This window comes from Bos grunniens, chromosome 14 (assembly GCF_055505025.1).
Source record: "Bos grunniens cultivar Pamir isolate PY7600 chromosome 14, Bosgru_T2T1.0, whole genome shotgun sequence".
Lineage (NCBI taxonomy): Eukaryota > Metazoa > Chordata > Mammalia > Artiodactyla > Bovidae > Bos > Bos grunniens.
The window spans coordinates 60,480,908-60,500,108 of NC_141178.1; the positions used below are offsets into that span (position 1 = coordinate 60,480,908).

At 43.7% G+C, this 19,201-nt stretch overlaps 1 protein-coding gene and 1 pseudogene across 3 annotated transcripts in view; one reads left to right on the forward strand and one right to left on the reverse strand.

Annotated features, from left to right (window-relative positions):
• Positions 1–5,201: 5,201 nt before the first annotated feature.
• Positions 5,202–19,201, forward strand: part of ATP6V1H (ATPase H+ transporting V1 subunit H) — a 47,411-nt gene continuing 33,411 nt past the window's right edge. The window contains exons 1-7 of one of the 2 annotated variants that reach the window (XM_086336976.1): positions 5,202–5,362; positions 7,628–7,774; positions 9,002–9,104; positions 10,063–10,152; positions 12,262–12,375; positions 13,395–13,499; positions 16,261–16,314. In XM_086336976.1, coding sequence (XP_086193102.1) covers positions 7,662–7,774; positions 9,002–9,104; positions 10,063–10,152; positions 12,262–12,375; positions 13,395–13,499; positions 16,261–16,314 — 579 coding nt within the window. In that variant the 5' untranslated portion in view covers positions 5,202–5,362; positions 7,628–7,661. The remainder of the gene's footprint in view (positions 5,363–7,627; positions 7,775–9,001; positions 9,105–10,062; positions 10,153–12,261; positions 12,376–13,394; positions 13,500–16,260; positions 16,315–19,201) is intronic. The other variant, XM_086336978.1, reaches the window with a different exon arrangement.
• On the reverse strand, positions 6,896–7,466 carry LOC147359506 (large ribosomal subunit protein bL33m pseudogene; annotated as a pseudogene). Its single transcript, XR_015140860.1, has one exon. The product of XR_015140860.1 is annotated as a large ribosomal subunit protein bL33m pseudogene (transcript).

Consider the following 19,201-nt stretch of genomic DNA (forward strand, 5'->3'; position numbering starts at 1 on the left):
AAAGATGTTAATTTATTTTGTAGTAAATTAGCAGTTTTGTTGGGCTCTTTGGGGAGAATGCACAGATAAATCACTACTGAGGATGCTGGCTTCCAGCCTGAGAAATTACAGCCTGCTTCTAAAGCACAGCCAGAATCTATCGACTTAGTAACGAAGTCAGCGTCAGAAAAAACCTGGGTTCGAATCACCACTTAGCTGACTATAGGCATGTAACAGTGGTTTTTACAAACATGCTTTCTCATCTCTAAAACAGGTTTGACTACCTCAGTATTTCTTACCTAATTAAATCGGTTAAGAATCCAAATAAAAAAGAACAACAGGAAGAACCACAGTAGACAACATATTTATGCAACACAAATGAATTGTTATTTTCAGTCTAACCTGCCTTTGGAAGGCTTTTTTTTTTTTTACACATTTAATTCTGAAATTATTATAGATTCACTGGAAGTTTCACAAAAGAATGTACATACAGTGGTCCCGCACACTTTTCACGCAGTTCCACCCAATGGAAACTTCATAAGTTGTACAACATCAAAGCCAGGAGACACATTGGTATAATTCTAAGAGCTCATTCAGATTTCATAAGTTTGTATGCACTCATGTGTGCGTGTGGTGGGGAGGGGTTGCCATTTTCTTCTCCAGGGGATCTTCCTGACCCAGGAATGGAACCCGCATCTCCTGCATTGGCAGGTGAATTCTTTACCACTGAGTCACATGGGAAGCCCTACAGGTGAGTGTAGTTCTATGCAATTTTAACACATGTGGAGGTTTGTGTAACCACTGAAATCAAATGTACCTTCCTATTGAACCACTGAAATCAACTACCTTCCTATTGAAAAAGCTTCCCAATGACTTAACAAACAAACAACTTCTCCTTGTGCCAGTTGGTTAAAATAACACCAGGGAGGAACTTCCTTGGTTTTCCAATGGTTAAAACTCCATGCTACCAATGTGGGGGGCCTGGGTTCCATTCCTGGTCTGGGAACTTAGATCCCATATGCTGTATGGTGCAGTCAAAAGATAAAACAAAAATCTCTGGGGAAAGGGCAGATCTGGATAATTAGAATCTGCAAATACATGATTATTGTGAGGATATGAGCCAAGGCACAGGCAGTTTCTAGTGCTGCAGAATCTGGACAGGTCTTCAGTTGTAGAATTTATCAGCATTTCTTCTGAGCTCTGATCATTATTTGTCACAGGCATTGACACATGTCCATTCCCCTCCACACCAAATAGCCTTTTAAGACGTGCTTCTATTAATAGTTAAGAGGATTGACAGACTTAAACTGTACTTTCTGCAAAGATACACACAACGCTGAGTAGGAAAGTGGTTACTCTTTGGGGAAATCACGTTGTCTGGTGATAGAAATTCATGCTTAAGAAATTCAGCTAGGAAACTATGACTTTAGGAAAAACACCCTTAGTTCCTAAATGGTCTTTCATGCCTGTATTAGTTTTACCAAATTTTTTTTTCCCTCAAGCAATTTTGGTGGAAAGCAATCTACACTTTTTCATTGGTGGTGTTTTAATCACTCAGTTGTGTCCAACTCTTGCAACCCCATGGACTGTAGCCTGCCAGGCTCCTCTGTCGATGGGAGTTTCCAGGCAACAATACTAGAGTGGGTTGTGGTTTCTTTCTCCAGGGTATCTTCCCAACCCAGGGACTGAACCCGGGTATCTTACATCTCCTGCATTGCGGGTGGATTCTTTACTGACTGAGCCACGAGGGAAGCCCATATTTTTTTCATTACTACATGGGATATAACTTTTATGTCAGAATATCTAAACACTGATAGTAGCCATAGAAATCTATGTCTAGGTTTTCTGCTTTTTAAGACAATACTTCCTGAAACAAACAAACAAAATGTAGTCATTTGCCATTGTAAAGGGAAGCTGTTTAGGTTGGAGAAAACTGGATGAATCAGGTTGTTATCTAAGTTCGAGTTTTTCTCTTGGGTTTAGTTTGGAAGCCTTTTTGATAAATCATCAATAAGGTAAAGTGAGCGCTGACACTAAAGCTTGCTTATGGTTTTATATTCTTTCTGGATAAACCTTTTCCTTGCCAAGAACGGTCACGGACTGGGGAGATGGTCTTACCTTGACATTGTGCATGGCTGTGGCACATCCTTCATTTTCCACGGTTTGGTGAACGTTCACATTATATGCCTCAGTCCACGGCGGAGGCAGAAATTGTATCCGCCTCGATGGTCTGGAGAAATGTTTCTGGTGGCCCTGTTGGTTGTCTTGGGAAAGCCTGGGCATGTTTTTACAATAAAGCCTCAAATGAGTCCTGTAGCTTGATTTTAACAACACCAGCCCAGGGTCCACTCTATTTCTCTTCCTTTGGGTGGTGCTGGGCCATCACTTAGTCTGCTGGGGGCCTCCCTGTAAAGTCGCATCCGTCAAAGCAAGAGGATTATCTGTGTTGTGGGTCAGCAGTTTATCCACGGTCCGTGGGCTCTATTCCAGGATGAGCCTCTGAGTTTGAGAGTCTAGGTATGTTCTGACTGCCCTCTACAGGTTGCAAGTGAAGTGAAAGTGAAGTTGCTCAGTCGTGTCTGACTCTCTGTGACTCCACGGATTGTAGCCTACCAGGCTCTTCATCTCTACAGGTAGCAACATACTCCTAATTCAAATTTAATGCTAGATAAAAACTGAAAGAAATGATTCAAGTGATATATTGCTTAGTATATCATGATAAAGGAAATAGATCATGTGGTAATATTCTGCGTTTGTAGTGTGTGATATGTGAAAAATTTGGACCATACTCTCGAGAGGCAGAGGAGCCACTTTATCTCGGTCTCTTAAAAGGTTCTTCTAGTAGCAGTTGGCTTTGTGGCTGGAAATGCTTGCTACACTCATAACCACACTTCACTTCAAGGATTATTACTTTTTATTTATGTCATGTAGAATTAATTGAGGACTTCCCTGGTGGCTCAGATGGTAAAGAATCCACTTGCAGTGCAGGAGACCTGGGTTTGATCTCTAGTTTGGGAAGATCCCCTGGAGGAGGTCATGGAAAACCACTCCAGTGTTCTTTCTGGAGAATTCCCATGGACAGAAGAACCTAGTGGGCTACTGTCCATGGGGTCACAAAGAGTTGGACACAACTGAGCGACTAAGCACAGCACAGCACAGAATTAATTGAAGTCATTTCCTTATGCGATAGTCATCTAACCATGAAGTCAAAACTTGGCTTCTACATCATACTTCCTTTTTGTAAAGTGCTTTATAAATATCAGATTATTGGACTTTTCCTGGTGGTCCAGTGGTTAAGTCTCTGCGCTTCCACTGCCGGGGGCCTGGGTTTGATCCTTGGTCAAAGGTATCTAAGGCCCAGGTAGCTTCTGCTGGGTCTGGAGGGGTACAGAGGTAAGGACCCCAGGTATGCATTGCTGGGGACTATGAACTGAAGAAACTTCCTCTCATAACATAGTCCCAGGCCCCCAAAATGGATATATAAAACTAACATAAGTTGGACCTCACATCATGTTAAAAAATTAACTCGAATCATAGACCCAAATTTAAGAGTTAAGACTATAAAACTTTTATTTATTTTTTTCCTACTCTGATGAAATTTGCTTTATTTTTTTTTTATTTTCCAATATATTTTTAATGTTTTTACTTTTATTTTTTAACAGCAAAAACATTTTGTATTGGGGTATAGCCAATTATTGTATTAACAATATTAATAATAATGTATTAACAACATTGTATTAACAATGTTGTGATAGTTTCAGGTGAACAGTGAAGAGACTCAGCCATACATATACATGTATCCATTCTCCCCGAAATCCCCTTCCCATCCAGGCTGGCAAATAACATTGAACAGAGTTCCATGTGCTATACAATAGGTTTTTGTTGGTTTATAAAACTTTTAAAAGAAAACTTAGGAGAAAATACTTGTGATCTCAGATTAGGCAAAGCCTTCTTAGACATAATATCAAAAGTGCAAGTGACAAAAGAAAAAACAGGCAAACTGGATTTCATCAAAATGAAAACCTTTTGTTTTTCAAAGGACATCATCAAAAGAGTGAAAAGATACCCACAAAATAGGGTAAAATATGGCAAATCATACATACATAATAAGGGACTTATATCCAGAATATATAAAGAGCTCTTTAAAAAAAACAACTAGAAATGGGTGAATTTGTAAATAGACGTTTCTCAAAAGAAGACGTGCAAATGGCCAAAAAACATATGAAAAGATGCTCACCATCTTTAGCAACTGGGGACATCCAAGTCAAAATCACCAAGGAGATACCAGTAGGTAGGATTTAATCAAAAAGACAGACAATGACAAGCTTTAGTGAGGATGTCAAGCACTGGCACCCTCACACACTGCTGGGGGGGAGTGTAAAGTGATACCTTCCCTTTGGAAAACAGGGTTACCATTCAATGTAGCAGTTCCCTTGTAGATATCCGCTGAAGCCAGAGAAGTGAAACATGTTTACCAAACACTTGCATGCAAGTGTCCAGTATGTAAATCAACCCACATGCCCATTAACTAGTGAAAGGTAGACAAAGGTACACCCGCACAATGGAATATTTATTCAGCTGTAAAAAGGAATGAAGTACTGATATGTACTGACACACGAATGAGCCTTGAACATATATGAAGTGAGAGAAGCCAATCACAAAATATCACATGTTGTATACTGCCACTCCTAAGATGTCCAGAATCGGCCAGTCCTTAGATACATAGAGGAGCGGCTGCCTAGGGCAAGAAGGTTTGGGGAGAGATGGAGAATGATGGCTAAAGAGTAAGAGGTTTCTCTTTGGGGCGATGAGAATGTTACAACACTGACTGCAGTGATGGTTGCCCAACTCTGAGAACACAGTAAAAATCTGACATTTGGGATCTATGTCTCAGCATATGTTTCATAACTGAGACTCGTTTTAAGAACACCTGATTCGCTGATTTGTCAAATCCAAGTGAAAGTTAACCGACTTCAAAGCTCTAAATTAACCTTTTCGGAATGACGGTTACGATAGTGATCAATGAGGTTTGGCCCAGTTCTTCGCTTCTGGCGCCCACCGGCCCTGTCCCGGGGACTGCCGGGTGTCCGGGTGGGGAGAGTCCCTGCATGCCTCGTAAGCGAAGGGCGCTCCGGGAGCCGTTTTGGGCCCTCCCGGCTTCCACCTTCCGCGAGGTCACGTGCTCCGTCTCACGTGACCGGCACTCCTGTCATTCCGCCGCTGCCGCTCCGGGTTCCTCCAGCCTATTCCGTCCTCAACGTCTCCTCTGTGCGGGACCGCCCCCGCCGCCGCCGCCGCTGCCGCCCAGTCCTCCGGACCGGGAGGACCCCCAACTCGGCTGTGACTCGGCGCCCGGACCGCTGCGTCCTCCTGCCTCTTCTGGGTGCGTCGGGGGGTCCCGCGGTTCGCGGGGTGAGGCTGCTCTCGGGTCGTTCTGGCTGCGGCCCCGGCCCTGAGAGCCTGCGGTTTCTCCGCGTCCCTGGCGCGCGCTGGCTTCCTCCTCTGCCCAGGCGCCCCCGGCCCTCCTCCGGCCCCGGGTTCCCAGGTGTCTTTCCTTCCCGGCCTCAGCGGCGTTTGCGGAACCGCAGAGCCTCCCCCGCAGGGTAGGGCAGGGTAGAGCGTGGACGGGCGAGAGATGCTTTCCCCGGGTCGGGGCCGCGGCTGTGGCCGGCGCAGGGTTCGGGTTGTCCAGGGCCTAGGTGACCGCCCGCCCGCAGGCACCGTCGCCCGCCGCGGGAGGGCCCGCCGAGGCTGGGCCGTCTCGATTCCGCGGTCCCAGTTTGGCCCGGGCGGAGCCTGTTTATGCTTGGCCCCGGCCGGTCCGCAGTGCCTCTCTTTGTTTAGACAGCAAATCCTCAGATGTAGAGATTCCTTCCAGACTGACTTAAGGTCATTGGGACCCTGGAGAAGAATTTGGGTTGTGGTTTTAGCTTGTTTTTGGTCATAACTAACTGTGAGCTTTTATTTTGTAAACTGCATCTTATATTTTGTGTCGTGATACAAGCAGGCTTAAGCTTTTATCTTTAAGTTTAGGAGTGAGAATTACTTAAAACCCATTTTTGTGCATTCATATTATCAGATCAGTCTCCCATTGTTGACTGAGCCTAAAATGTATCTCTGTTTCAAAAAATTCTCTCAATACTGATTTTGAAACTGCTATTTTGATTGAAAAAAGAAAGCTCTGCCTTCTAAGAGATCTTACATTCCCATTTTGAATGTTTTAATTTGAATAAAGTTGTAAAAAGACATGTAGATTTTTCATGTCACTTTAAAATGGTGCTTAGTAAATGTAAAGAAAATAGTTGGTTGTATCTATATTATGCAAGTTCTTATTTTTAAGTCTATCTCAACCGTATATCGGAGAAGGCAATGGCACCCCACTCCAGTACTCTTGCCTGGAAAATCCCATGGACAGAGGACTCTGGTGGGCTGCAGCCCATGGGGTTGCACAGAGTCGGACACAACTCAAGCGACTTAGCAGCAGCAGCAGCAACTGTATACATTTAAAATACTTTCTTATCTTGTATGCCTATTCTAGTAAGTATGATTTCTGAATTCAGTATCTTATGAAAGTGAAAGCCGCTCAGTCCTATCCGGCTTTTTGTGACCCCATGGACTATACAGTCCATGGAATTCTCCAGGCTAGAGTACTGGAGTGGGTAGCCTTTCCCTTCTCCAGGGCATCTTCCCAACCCAGGGATAAAACCCAGGTTTTGCGTATTGCAGGCGGATTCTTTACCATCTGAGCCAGGAGGGAAGCCCAATATCTTATGATTACTTTTAAAATCTTACTGCGGTATTAGTGCCAACAAATGGAAAACATTTCCTGGAAAAGTGAAAACTTATAGAGAACACGTCTATGGAGTAGTGCATAACTGGACAAGATTTGAAATATTAATGATGTTAATGTTTAGGCTTTTTATTTTTATTTATTTTTATTTTAATATATTTTATTAAGGGCTATAAAAATATCCAGAAAGATAAATAAATGTGATGCAATGGTATATGGCCTAATATGAAGAACTTGTTTTCACTGCATTGTTTTCCTTCACAATGGCCTTCAAATCACAGGAGGCAGTTATTCCATGCCATTTTCTCTTCTTTTATTACACACTGCAGAATTTCTGAATCAGTATCCCGCCCTCGATCTTCTCATTTATAAATCAAATTCATTTTCAATCCATTGTTTAGAGGGAGCGTATTTTTTTCTGTTCCACAAAGAGGACTTTTTTTTCCACTACTGGATCATAATGGAGTAGAGTCAGTTTCTCCCATAGTCGGCTTCTCTTAGTGTTGAAGGAAAAACCTGTTCCAGCTTGGCTCACCATTTTCACCAGAATTGTTTTTGACTTGCTCTTGGCAACTTGAGAACTCGAAATGAGTGAATTAAACATTCTGAAGTTTTCTCAGTTAGAACGTCCAGAGATTCTGCTGACACACCAGTACAGAGGGCGAGGGAGAGTCCCACTTCTGCCAGCCAGATTCTACCATCTGAATGAGCCCCAGCGGACCTGTTTAGGCTTTTTAATGTTTGAGATGAATGCTCCTAGAGATTATGGTGATAATGATGCTATTGATGATAATAGTAGCAGTTGTTAAAAAACAATCACACCTTGTATTCTGGTTTTGCCTTGCATGCAAATTGAAGATCGGTAGAAGAACAGTCAAGATCATAAGTTTAGATGACCAAGATGGATATTCGGGGCGCTGTGGATGCTGCTGTTCCCACCAACATCATTGCCGCCAAGGCTGCGGAAGTCCGTGCGAACAAAGTGAACTGGCAGTCCTACCTGCAGTAAGTGCTGGTTTGCAGTGAATCAGGGCTGTCATGTGCCTGTGCTTCGGCCTTCTTCATGGTCATGCTTCTGTGAGAGGAACACTGGAAAAAGCCTAACAAATGTGGAAGAAAACACTTCCTCCTTAGAACTGTTAGCTGTCACCCAGCTTAGTGTGATGGAAACAGCTTGGGGCTCCAGTGGGTAGGCTGTGCTGCTCACAGTGCTTAAATTTTTTTTTTTTTAATATATGTATTTATTTTTGGCTGTGCTTGGTCTGTATCGCTTTGCTTGCATCCAGCAGGGGCTACTCTCCAGTTACAGTGCACGGGCTTCTCATTGCAGTGGCTTCTCTTATTATGGAACACGGGCTGTAGAGTGTGAGGGCTCAGTAGTTGTGGTGCACTGACTTAGCTGCCTTGTGTCATGTGGGATCTTCCTGGACCAGGGATCGAACTGGTGTCCCCTGCATTGGCAGGTGGATTCTCTACCACTAGATCACCAGGGAAGCCCTTCATAAAGGTTTTAATTTGTCAACTGACTTAAAAAGGACTTTTGAGGTGTTAGGTAGAACTGCCTTTTAGATTCATAGTTTGACCAGGTGAAAGGAGTAAATGTGCAGTGAGATGTGCGCTTGACAGAACTGCAGGGTCAGAGGGGCATGGAGGAGGGTGGAATTGGAAGCAGGAAGCCTATTGGGTTGTGCCCATGGGGCTGAACCACCCCCAAGGGGCATGAAAGAGGGTGTGATTGGAAGCCAGAAGCCTGCTGGGCTGTGGCCAGGGGACTGAGCCCTCCGAGAGGCAGGGACGTGGGGAGCAGAGTGAAGTCAGGAGGAAGAATTGTCAGGACTGCCTGACCGGGCTGGCTGTCACAGAAGGGGCCAGAGCTGCTGACCTGTTAGGTTGGCTTGGGTGGGGACAGGCTGAGACTGGCTAGTGCCTAGAGGTGGTATTTTATTGAGTTTCGGGGGACCAGGCCTGTGCTGACCACCTCATGTGAATTGTTTCATCATCAGTCCAGCCCCTTAAAGACAATGTGGTTCTTGTTTGCATCCTGTGGGTCAGTGAGCTCAGGTCCTGGGAGGCCCCTGAGCAGGAGGTGGTACAGCTAAGCTCTGAAGACAGGTCTGTGGGTGCTGGGCCTGGGGTCAGCACTCGCAGAGAGAGGAGAGAAGCATTCTGTATCACTAGCTCATAGGGACCCTTCAGTCCTTACTGAACAGAAACCTCCTTCTCTCTTTCTAGGGGGCAGATGATTTCTTCTGAAGACTGCGAGTTCATTCAAAGATTTGAGATGAAAAGAAGTCCTGAGGAGAAGCAGGAGATGCTTCAGACTGAAGGCAGTCAGGTGATTGGTACAGATAGCAGACCACGAGCCCTGCCCTGGGTCATTAGACATTCTAGAGATTTTCTCAGTGATTCTTTGACATTCCTCTTAAGCAGGTGTCATAGTTTTACTAAAAATTCTCTTTTATTGGAAGGCATTTGAGTGATTTCTAGTTTTCTTTGTTAATTTTGGAAAAAATGTCGTACTGAGTGTGTATATGTTCCTCCATCCTTTCCGGCATTTTCTGAAACTTTTTTTTTTTTTTAAATAGAGTAGATTCCTGGCATGGAAATTACTGTTTCAAAGTATACAGTATTTTCAAAGTTGCTTAACATTTTTTTTTTTTTTTTTAAAGAAAATTCTTTGTCTACTCTGTATTCTCACTAGAACAACATCTAACTCTGCCACCCATCAGATTTTCTGATATGGGGCCCTGATGGGCTGAAGGATCTGTCGTACAGGCTAGCCCAAATGTACAATCCTGGGAAGTGTGGGAGGAGGCATGTAACGAGTGCCAGTCTTGTTGAATTCTAGAGCGATCGTGACTCAGTTCTTAAATTGTAGGATGGAAACTTCTGATTGCAGCACCTGAACTGAATTCCTGTACTTTTGCTGCTTTGGTATTCTGCTTCCCCGTAAATGTATAAGCCTTCCCAAAAGACCAAAAAAACCCAAACATCAAAACAAAAATTTAAAATTAGATTGTCTATGTAACTTCTTCTTTATGGTATCAAGCATTGATGATGGCTAGGTCTGTCTGTTTTAAAATAGTAAACATTTGATGTGATTAAAAATTATAAAAAATCTGATGTGAGTATGGCCCTCCTGTACTTGGTCACATATGTGTGAAAGGATGCATTTTCTATAACTGCGTCCTCATTTAGGCAAGAGAATAATATTTTACTGAAATTCCATTAGAGCGTTGTATCTGCAGTTGAAAACAGTGATTAATGTTCATTTCCTTTTTTTTTTTTTTTAGTGTGCTAAGACATTTATAAATCTGATGACTCATATTTCCAAAGAGCAGACAGTTCAGTACATACTCACCTTGGTGGATGATACACTGCAGGTGGGTGTCTTCCTCAGCAGACATGTTCGGTCCTCACCTTGTTGTGTTTTCCCAGGAGTAGCATTTCTGTAAGGTTTCACTTAAGCACTTGTTCGCTTTCAGGGTGTGATGGTGTGTTTTTCTTCACTGTGGGAGTTGTCGTTTGCTTATCATGGTGAAGACGGGGCTGTCCCCACACTGCACACTGGCTGCTGTTGTGGTTTGCAGGATGTTGGGGGACTGGTGTGTCTCTTTTCCACATTTCCTCTGAGTTCTGTGCTGAACACAGCAGGGCTTGATGTACCCCCACAGGCTTTCTGGATGCTCGGTGTACTCACAGATGACATGGCTCCTTCTCCTTTAGTCTTTCTGCAGATTTCAGCATCCCTGTGTCCTGGTCCAGTGCCGGCTACTGGGAGCTCAGTGCTGACTGTAGGCAAGGTGTTTGCCCTCAGAAGCACAGTGTGTTTGGAGAACATTTTGCTCATCATTTGGGACCTTTCCAGTAGCTTACAGTTTCTATTTACTGCTCTGTTGTCCCTCAATACAGAGACTCCCTTATTCACAGTATTGTATTTTTACACCCGAGTATAATCTAGGTTTAGATTGTTGGCATCCAGAGTCATCTTTTTTGAAACAGGCCAACTGGCTACAAAATCCATGGCCTGTCGACGTTAATCATGACCTACTTGAACTTACAGTTTTTTGATGAAGTCATTACCATGACTATTGAAGTTATTACTCTAGACTCTAATGATGTGTTAGTGAAGGAGATGGTTTTCTACTTTTCAAATACATAACTGCTGCTACTGCTGCTGCTAAGTCGCTTCAGTCGTGTCCGACTCTGTGTGACCCCATAGACAGCAGCCCACCAGGCTCCCTGTCCCTGGGATTCTCCAGGCAAGAACACTGGAGTGGGTTGCCGTTTCCTTCTCCAATGCATGAGAGTGAAAAGTGAAAGTAAAGTCGCTCAGTCGTGTCCGACTCTTAGCGACCCCATGGACTGCAGCCCACCAGCCTCCTCCGTCCGTGGGATTTTCCAGACAAGAGTACTGGAGTGGGGTGCCATTGCCTTCTCCACATAACTGCTAGTATAAACCAAAATGAAAATCCTTGGGGATTTCCCTGGTGGTCCAGTGTCTCCCAGTGCAGGGGGCATGGATTCTATCCCTGGTCAGGGAACTAAACTCCCAAATGCTGCAACTAAGACCTAGTGCGGCCAAGTGAATACATATTAAAAAAACACATTGCATATATTTATTTTGGCCCCGCTGTGCAACATGTGGGTTCCTAGTTCCCCAACAAGGGTTCTGACCTGAGTACCCTGCATTGGAAGCACAGAATCTTAACTACTGAGTCACCAGGGAAGTCTCAAAACCATTGCATTTAAAAAGATTTAAATATTGATCTGAGAATTAGAATGACTGTTTATGTGTTTATTTGCGTCGTTGCCAAATATTGCTTCTTAACCACCGTATTCACTTAGTGAATCAGGTAGTGGATTTCAGCTATCGATACACAGAGAACATTTCAGTGAGAGGTAGAGCTTGTATTATTTGAACTGAGAAACTAAGCATTAATTGTTCCTCAGATCTGTCTGCTGGTATATGCTGGTTTTTGCTATCTGCATCTGCCCTGATTTTTCTAACACAGCATGCTAGGAGTAACCGTGAACATTCAAGATTTCTTTAATTCCTTGTTTCCCCTGCCTGCCTGGAAGTAGCTTGAGGTGCTTCCTTCGGATCCTTCCATCTAGAGCTAAATTGGCATCTTTCTGCCTCCTACCGACTTTGTTTGTGTGGATGGAGGGTGAAGGTGTCCGGACAGCGCTGGGAGGGGCAGGTCAGGAGCAGGGCAGGCTGAGGAGAAGTGTAGCTAGGGGTGCTCCACCTGCAGGCATCTGTTAGCATGGCTTACTACATTTAAATTAATCATAATACATTAGAGGTGATTTTTATTTAAAGACGTCTACCCCTGACCCCATCACCACCCACTGCTCCACTGTAATAATAATGGGGGGACAGATCTCACACAGACTGGAAAAAACACACGAGGGAAGGCTGAGAAGCAGTGCATAATTGTCGTGTTCTTTAACAAAATGCATTCTGATCAGTGATTGTTCTTTCTAAGGAAAATCACCAGCGTGTTAGCATTTTCTTTGACTATGCTAAACGTAGCAAGAACACTGCCTGGTCCTACTTCCTTCCGATGCTGAATCGCCAGGATCTCTTTACTGTTCATATGGTGAGTTTTGAATTGATCACGTTTCTGATTTCAGGAAGAACACCAGTCAGGATTAGGTGACCTCCCAGTTGCCAGAGGAGTGGCTGCTCTGACACTGACTTTTCAGAGCTCCATTTCCTTATTGGTGGTTAGTGACAGGGGTGTTAGGGGTGGGGGGTCAGGGGGTGGGAATGGGGCTGGGAGCTCAGAGGAGGCAGGATTGCCCTGATACAGTTCAGATTTTGCAGAGCATTCCATGATTTTATTGACATAAAAGCCTGGAATTTGAAACACTGACTTGCTTATCAAAAGTACTCAAAGAATGAAGTAGTATTTTATACTGCCTTTTCCCCCCCGTCTGTATCTGTCAATTTTCAGGTTTATTGATGTGTAACTGGCAAAACTGTAAGATACTTGAAGTATACAACATGATGATTTGATAAACATATAGTGCCTATTTAATTAAAAAATTCATGATTCGTTTTATAGCTTGAAGAAAATTGAGAAGTTTTTGATTGAGGAGAAAAGAGTATTTGTTTCTATTGCAAGAAATGACTATTTCATACCCAGGATATATTTTAAATGACTATTTCATACCCAGGATATATTTTATATCAAGATATAGATATTTAAGTGTGAGACTTGCAGGGGCTTGAATGAGTGAGGTGGTGCTGGCAATGTGTTGTGGAGCTGGCTCAGGACTTTGGCAAGTGGTTTTGTGAGAGTCTCTAAGGACTTTTGTGTTCTTTTGATCTTTGCTGGTCTTGTAATGAATCCCAGTCTTACTTTTGAAACTCAGAATAATGTAAGGAATGTCCTGAAATTCTTAACATACAACTGATTTTGGTTCACTTTAATGAAAATATTTAAAACTATATTTGACCTCATTAAAATATTTTAAAAAATGAAATATTATCTGTTATGTTGGGACAAGTTGAGAGCTAAAAGAAGTCATGCTGCAAAATGGTTACAAGTCCTCTTTTTTAGGGTTGATGTTGTGATTTTTAGAATAATATTCAAATGCAGTTCTTGTTTTTCAGGCAGCAAGAATTATTGCCAAGTTAGCAGCTTGGGGAAAAGAACTGATGGAAGGCAGCGACTTGAATTACTATTTCAATTGGATAAAGACTCAACTGAGTTCACAGGTAAGAGACACTCCTCTTAGTATTCTTAAAAGAATATAGCATCCAGTTCTCTAAAGCTACTTAAGATATTTATGTGAAGTTGCAGAAATTCTGTGCTAAACTAGAGCCATCTTGAACTGTTTGACTCAGCCATGCTGCTCACAGGTCTGATAGGGGCTTTACCTTTTCTGTCTTTGACTGGCTTCCACTCAGACCTTCCTGTCTCTTCTGCCACTCGGGATTTTCCCATCACGCATTTCTGTGAGTGGGGAGGATTGCCCTTTCCAGAAGGCGGCTGCCAAGGTCATATGGATTGGGAGATCACACAACTTCAAAAGACACACTCTGGGTGGCCCGGGGCCGCTGTCTCTAGCTTGAGATGCTGTCTCACGAAGCAGCTGCCTCTCTGGATCGCAGCAGCTGCCTCTCTGGATCCTACCATGTCCTCCTGGGATTGAGTTTACAGCCACAGGGAAATAGGTGGCCTGCTTGCAGGTTGTCTCGCTGCTATCAGGCCTCTTGAACCTTGCTGCTCTGTGAAGGAAGACAGCTCGCGGGTGTGATAGCTGGCAGATAACAAGTTGTCCCTTTTGTCTTCGTGGTTCTCTGGAGCGGGACAGGTGACCAGACACTTCCAGGGGCTGAGCTGAGGGTTTCTTTCCTTCTGGGGGTCCAGTGAGCAAGTGTGAGGTGGTAAGGGGGCATGGAGGGAGTAGCCTCAAGGGAGGAGTGAGCCGAACTGGGTGGGGAGGAGATCTGTGGAAGGACAGGTAGGAGAGGGGGTGGAGTGTGTGGCAGGGTGGGTGACAGCAAGGGTGAGACCGGGAGAAGCATTGCTGGTAGGTGTGGTGGTGACAGTGTTAGATCACAAATAAAGGTCTACTTGAAATAAAGTTTTGGAAAGGTGTCATTTAGACTTTAGGTGGCCTTATGATCTTAATAGATTTTAATTCGAAGCATGAGAGAGACACCATGACATTTTACTTGGATTTATTTTTGTCTTATCCTCCCTTGCCTTCGTTTGGGTGGGGGGTGGTGGAGCCTCATAGTCTTTTCTGTTTGGACAGGGAGATTCTGAAGTGTCTTGAACAAAATCAGTTATTTTCTCTGTCAATAGCATACATTTTTACAGGTTTTGGGCTTAATTTTTAAAAGTATTTTTACACGAGCCCCAGGTTTGCAGATTTTATAGAATTGTTGAGGGATTTCAAAAAGAAGATATTTAGAAAGTGAAAAATAGTTATGTGAAGATAAGGTTTAAAATTCTTGAGTGTGTACCATTTGGGATCAGAATGTTTAATTACATAGGTAATCCCCCATCCCCATTTCCCCCCCCCCATTTTGAGGTTAGTTCTCCCTTTGAGCAGGCATCATCTTGCTTTGGGGTCAGCTGTGAGGCTGTGTGGTAGCTGGACTCTTAAAACCAGAGTGGGTAGCAGAGACTGCATGCTGTTGTGTGCTTCCAGCACGCTGGGTCGTTTCAGCTTAGACTTCTCCTCATGGGAGTAAGGTTTGTGTTGTGCCTCACAGGCGATCTGCCCCTGTTAGCACCATTAGCTGCGGTTGTAACCGTGGCCAGCAGTTGGAGGGATATTCCGCTAGTCTCTAGTAGAAGCAGGTATTTCAGTGTTTGGAACAATTTTCATCAGACCCGAGCTTCTTGTTGTGAGGGGGATGTTCTTAGAGACCTTTCTGTGTCTTTCCAACGTGCTGGCTCTCTTTTTAATTGCCAACTCTCTGGCCTTGTTCAGGTCTAGCTTCTCTGCTTTGCACATTGTGCTCCAGGGAGAATTTTCGGCCCGTGTGCTCTGAGTCTGGTCACTACTTCTGCTGGGCCCGGCTTCTGCCTCTTGCTATGGGCAAACACTCCTCCCCCAGCCTCTGGTCAGGAGTCAATTACAGGCCTCTTGTCTGAGGAATGAAGTGTTGGCTGGTTCGGGATTTTTTTTCTTCTTTGCTTAAATGCCACGTGATAACACTGTCTCTCCGAGGTCTCTTTTTCTCCGTCATAAGCATTTTCTCTCTCATACAAAAGGACCACACTTTCATGATTTTAATAAAAATAAACTTTTAAAAGTCTGAATTAGGTGCAAATTTGAATATTTTGTTTTTCGACTTCACAGTGACATTTAGGAGCCTTTTTGCTGATAGTTTGAGCGTTAATTATACTTGTGTTATAGTGGCTCATGCCTGGCACTTAGAAAATAATAGTTGTTGAATAAAACAAAATAAAAATTTCCTTGCAGAAATTCATTATCAGTTTTCTCTTGCATACTCAGCTTCTGACTTTCTACTTTAAATTTCTTTTGCCCATTCCTGTTTAACATGTGAGGTTCTGATTGTCATTATAGTGTGTTAGCCTTGCTGTGAATAGCCTCATCTTTGAGTCCCGCATAGTATCTTTCCATCATCAGACACTCGTTTTGAAAGCTTCGAAGCAGAACACAGTGTAGATAGTTGGGCTTAAGACACTGTCTTATTGGAAAAACAGTTCAGGCAGTAAATCCTGAGACTTGGAAATTTTGCACCAGCTTCACTTAAATAATTTAGCTGGAACTTAGTATTCAGTTTATTATTTTAAGATAATTTAGGATAACTTACTGATTAAGATATCTGGAAGAATGTAATGATGTTTAGAATATTTCATGTATCCCCATGCTTTTTATTAGTTGATGATACTCCATTAAATAGGACTAGGAAAATAATGATAAAATTAGTAAGCTGATAAAGTAGGATAAGAGTAAAAACAAAACTAAGTAATGAGTTATTTATTTCATAATAGAAACTGCGTGGTAGCGGTGTCGCTGCTGAAACAGGAACAGTCTCTTCAAGCGATGTAAGTATACTCCCTCTTCATTCACTGGCCTCCTCACGCCCCAAGCATAAGTTACTTTGAGTTGTAGACAGTTAGCATCCCCTGGATGTAAATCCACGGATTTGGTGCCGCCTCCACTTCGGTTAGTGGAGTCTTGAACGCTGTGCATGAGCCTTCCTAGGCTGGGGGGTCACGTTCTGCTGTCTCTGGATGTGGGACGCCCTCTTCCTGTTGCGTTCCCCTTCAGGTGGCTGTATCTTGGGCCTAAGACTCAGAGAGACTCAGAGTGAGTTCACCAGAGCTGCTGTCTTCAGGCCATAATGTCTGACAGATCTGCGAGCCCTGTGCTAGGCAGCTGGAGACAGTTCAGTTCCCTGCTGGTCCAAAGACTCACTACTTGCCCTTGTTGCTCAGGATTTTCTAGAGGCCTATGGTGGGGGCAAATCCCCCCTTTTCAGGCCAGACATGCCCCACATTTCTGTAGAGCCCAAAGGTTAAATGTTAAAACTAATCATATCTCCCCAAATTCCTTTCCTGGTTAGAATAATCTCCCCTGCTTGGGAATGGTTTGATTTCACTGTATTCAGAAGAGTTTAAGAATTGGCAATAAATGTGGACAAGTAGAAGCTGGCATGATTAGTGCCAGTGGAGAGAGAGGTGGGGAAAGAGTTAAAAATATAGAAGAGTTGTATCTACATTCCCACCTGCCTGTGATAGACCTCAGCCAAGTTGAGGTGGAGCCACGTGGGATCCGTGTTCATAATCTGCAGCAAACACCCCATATGTGTGCTCCCAGACTAGGGAGGGCGACAGAATCCATTTCAGAGCCAAAAGGGGTGCTTCTCTTGGGGCTTGGGTGGAGGGACTTGACCTCTTGACCCTAGCACACTTGGGTGTGTTAGGCCAGAAATTAGCACAAGTCTTCTGAGGTGGAATCAGACAAGGTGTAGAACCAGGTGAGCAGTTTGGGGGCTGGGGAGGGAAGGAGGAGGTAGGCTCCAAGTCTAGATGCTCAACCACGAGCAGATGTTTAAGTTGGGAATCTTTGTCTTATATGACTTGAGTTTTTTCCTATCAGTTTGAAATTTTGAAAAATAGTTTGAAAAATTATCTGGTTAGATTTGTCAAATTTTTAAAAGGTTTTGAATCACACATGTCCATAAACTAAAGTGGTTTTTAAAGGGCCTGGAAGTTATTTAGGCTTGCGCAGTCAGTGGGCTCTGGTCACATGACACCCCTTTCTTTCTCTCCTGTCCGTCATGTGGAACACATGATCCTGTTGACCTGGTGGTGGTCAGTCAAAGTGGGTTGTCTGGTGGACTTGACACATACATCCCAGCAGAGTTAGTAGCATCGATGGTGATTCTGGGTGGAGAGAAGATGGCCTTTGATGTCCAGTCTCTTCCCTTTAGTGTCCTGCACACCTGAACATACTCCCTGTCTCTTCCTGAAGGGTCCTGCTTCTTCAGAAAGCTCTCTGCTTGGAAAGCACATGAGAGAGGGGTATTGTATTAGCACTTCCTTTGACGGTCTCATTTTAGTAGGGGGATCAAAATTGGTAACTGGTATTTATGGAGCTTCTACTATATGCCTAGCACTGTTTCAGTCACCTGGCACTTACATCTCCTTGAATATTCACAGTTCGTCTTTGATGTGGGTCTTACCATAAGCCACATTTCAGGGATGAGCAGTGAGGCTGCTGAAAAGGCACACTGGCTCGCCTAAGGTCATCCACTTGCCCACGGTCATCTGGTCATGGTTGCAAAACCGCCATGGAGACAGAGTCCTTCCCAGAGGGGTTCTAAGACCTGTGGACTGAACCTGGAGCTTTAGACATTCTCCAAGTTGCCTCGCCTACTCAGACTTTTTTTTTTTTTTTTTTCTACTCAGACTTTTGAAAAATAGCCATGTTACATCTTAAAATCTGTTTAGGGTTCAGGCAGTGTACAAATGGGGTTGGGTAAACTGCATTCCCTACTGCTGCCACTTGATGTCAGTATAAGACAAACAGGGCACAGCTCTGCACTGCAGTATGAGAAGCATGATGCTACAGTCTTGGCTGCTAAAATGGCACAGAAGTGACATCCTAAGTTATGAGTGGACCCATGAGACATTTTTATTTAAATTATGTTCCATAGATGAGCTCTTCTTAAAATGCATTATGTTGTCTTTACCTGAATGTGACGGTCATAATTGACTTCAGATTTCTCATACTTAGGCTGACTGATCTTCTACAGTCATTCAGCTCTTTGCTGACTCTTGCATGTGGATTATTAGTTTTCTTCGGTTTTTCCGAGGAAATTATATAGCCTTGGCATTGATTGCTGTGCTGATGCCCTGACAGAAAGAGGAACCCTCCAGCCTTTGGAGGAGTTAGAAGAGTCTGGGTATCCTCCCTTTGTCCAGCTTCTTCGATACCTGTGTGCAGGGGAGCAAGGGGACTGCTTGCTCCCATGTCTGGCCATGTCCTTTTCTCTGGCCGTCTCTGCTGTAGACCCAGCTCAGCCCTGGTTATTGCTGGGTGGACGTAGTTTCATTGGCAGTAAGTAACACAGTCAAGTTGCCAGGTTCTCTTGTCACTTACTCTGTCTTGCTGTTTAATATTCTGGAGCAGGTCTGAAGCAGTAGAACTTGCCATGATGATGGAAGTGTTGTTCTTCATATTCTCATTGTCTACTCTGGGAGCCCCTAGCACACATGGCTCCTGAGCCCAGAAATGTGGCAAGTGTGAGTGAGCAGATCAGCTTTCCATTTTATGCAGGCTTTTTGGTTGCTTTGTTTGCAACTTTATCAAAGTATGTTTCTCATACTATGTAGTCCTTCCACTTGCATTACAGCAGATTTTCATATATTTACAGGGTTGTACAGCCATTTCCACAATCTAGTTTTGTAGCATTTTCAACACCCC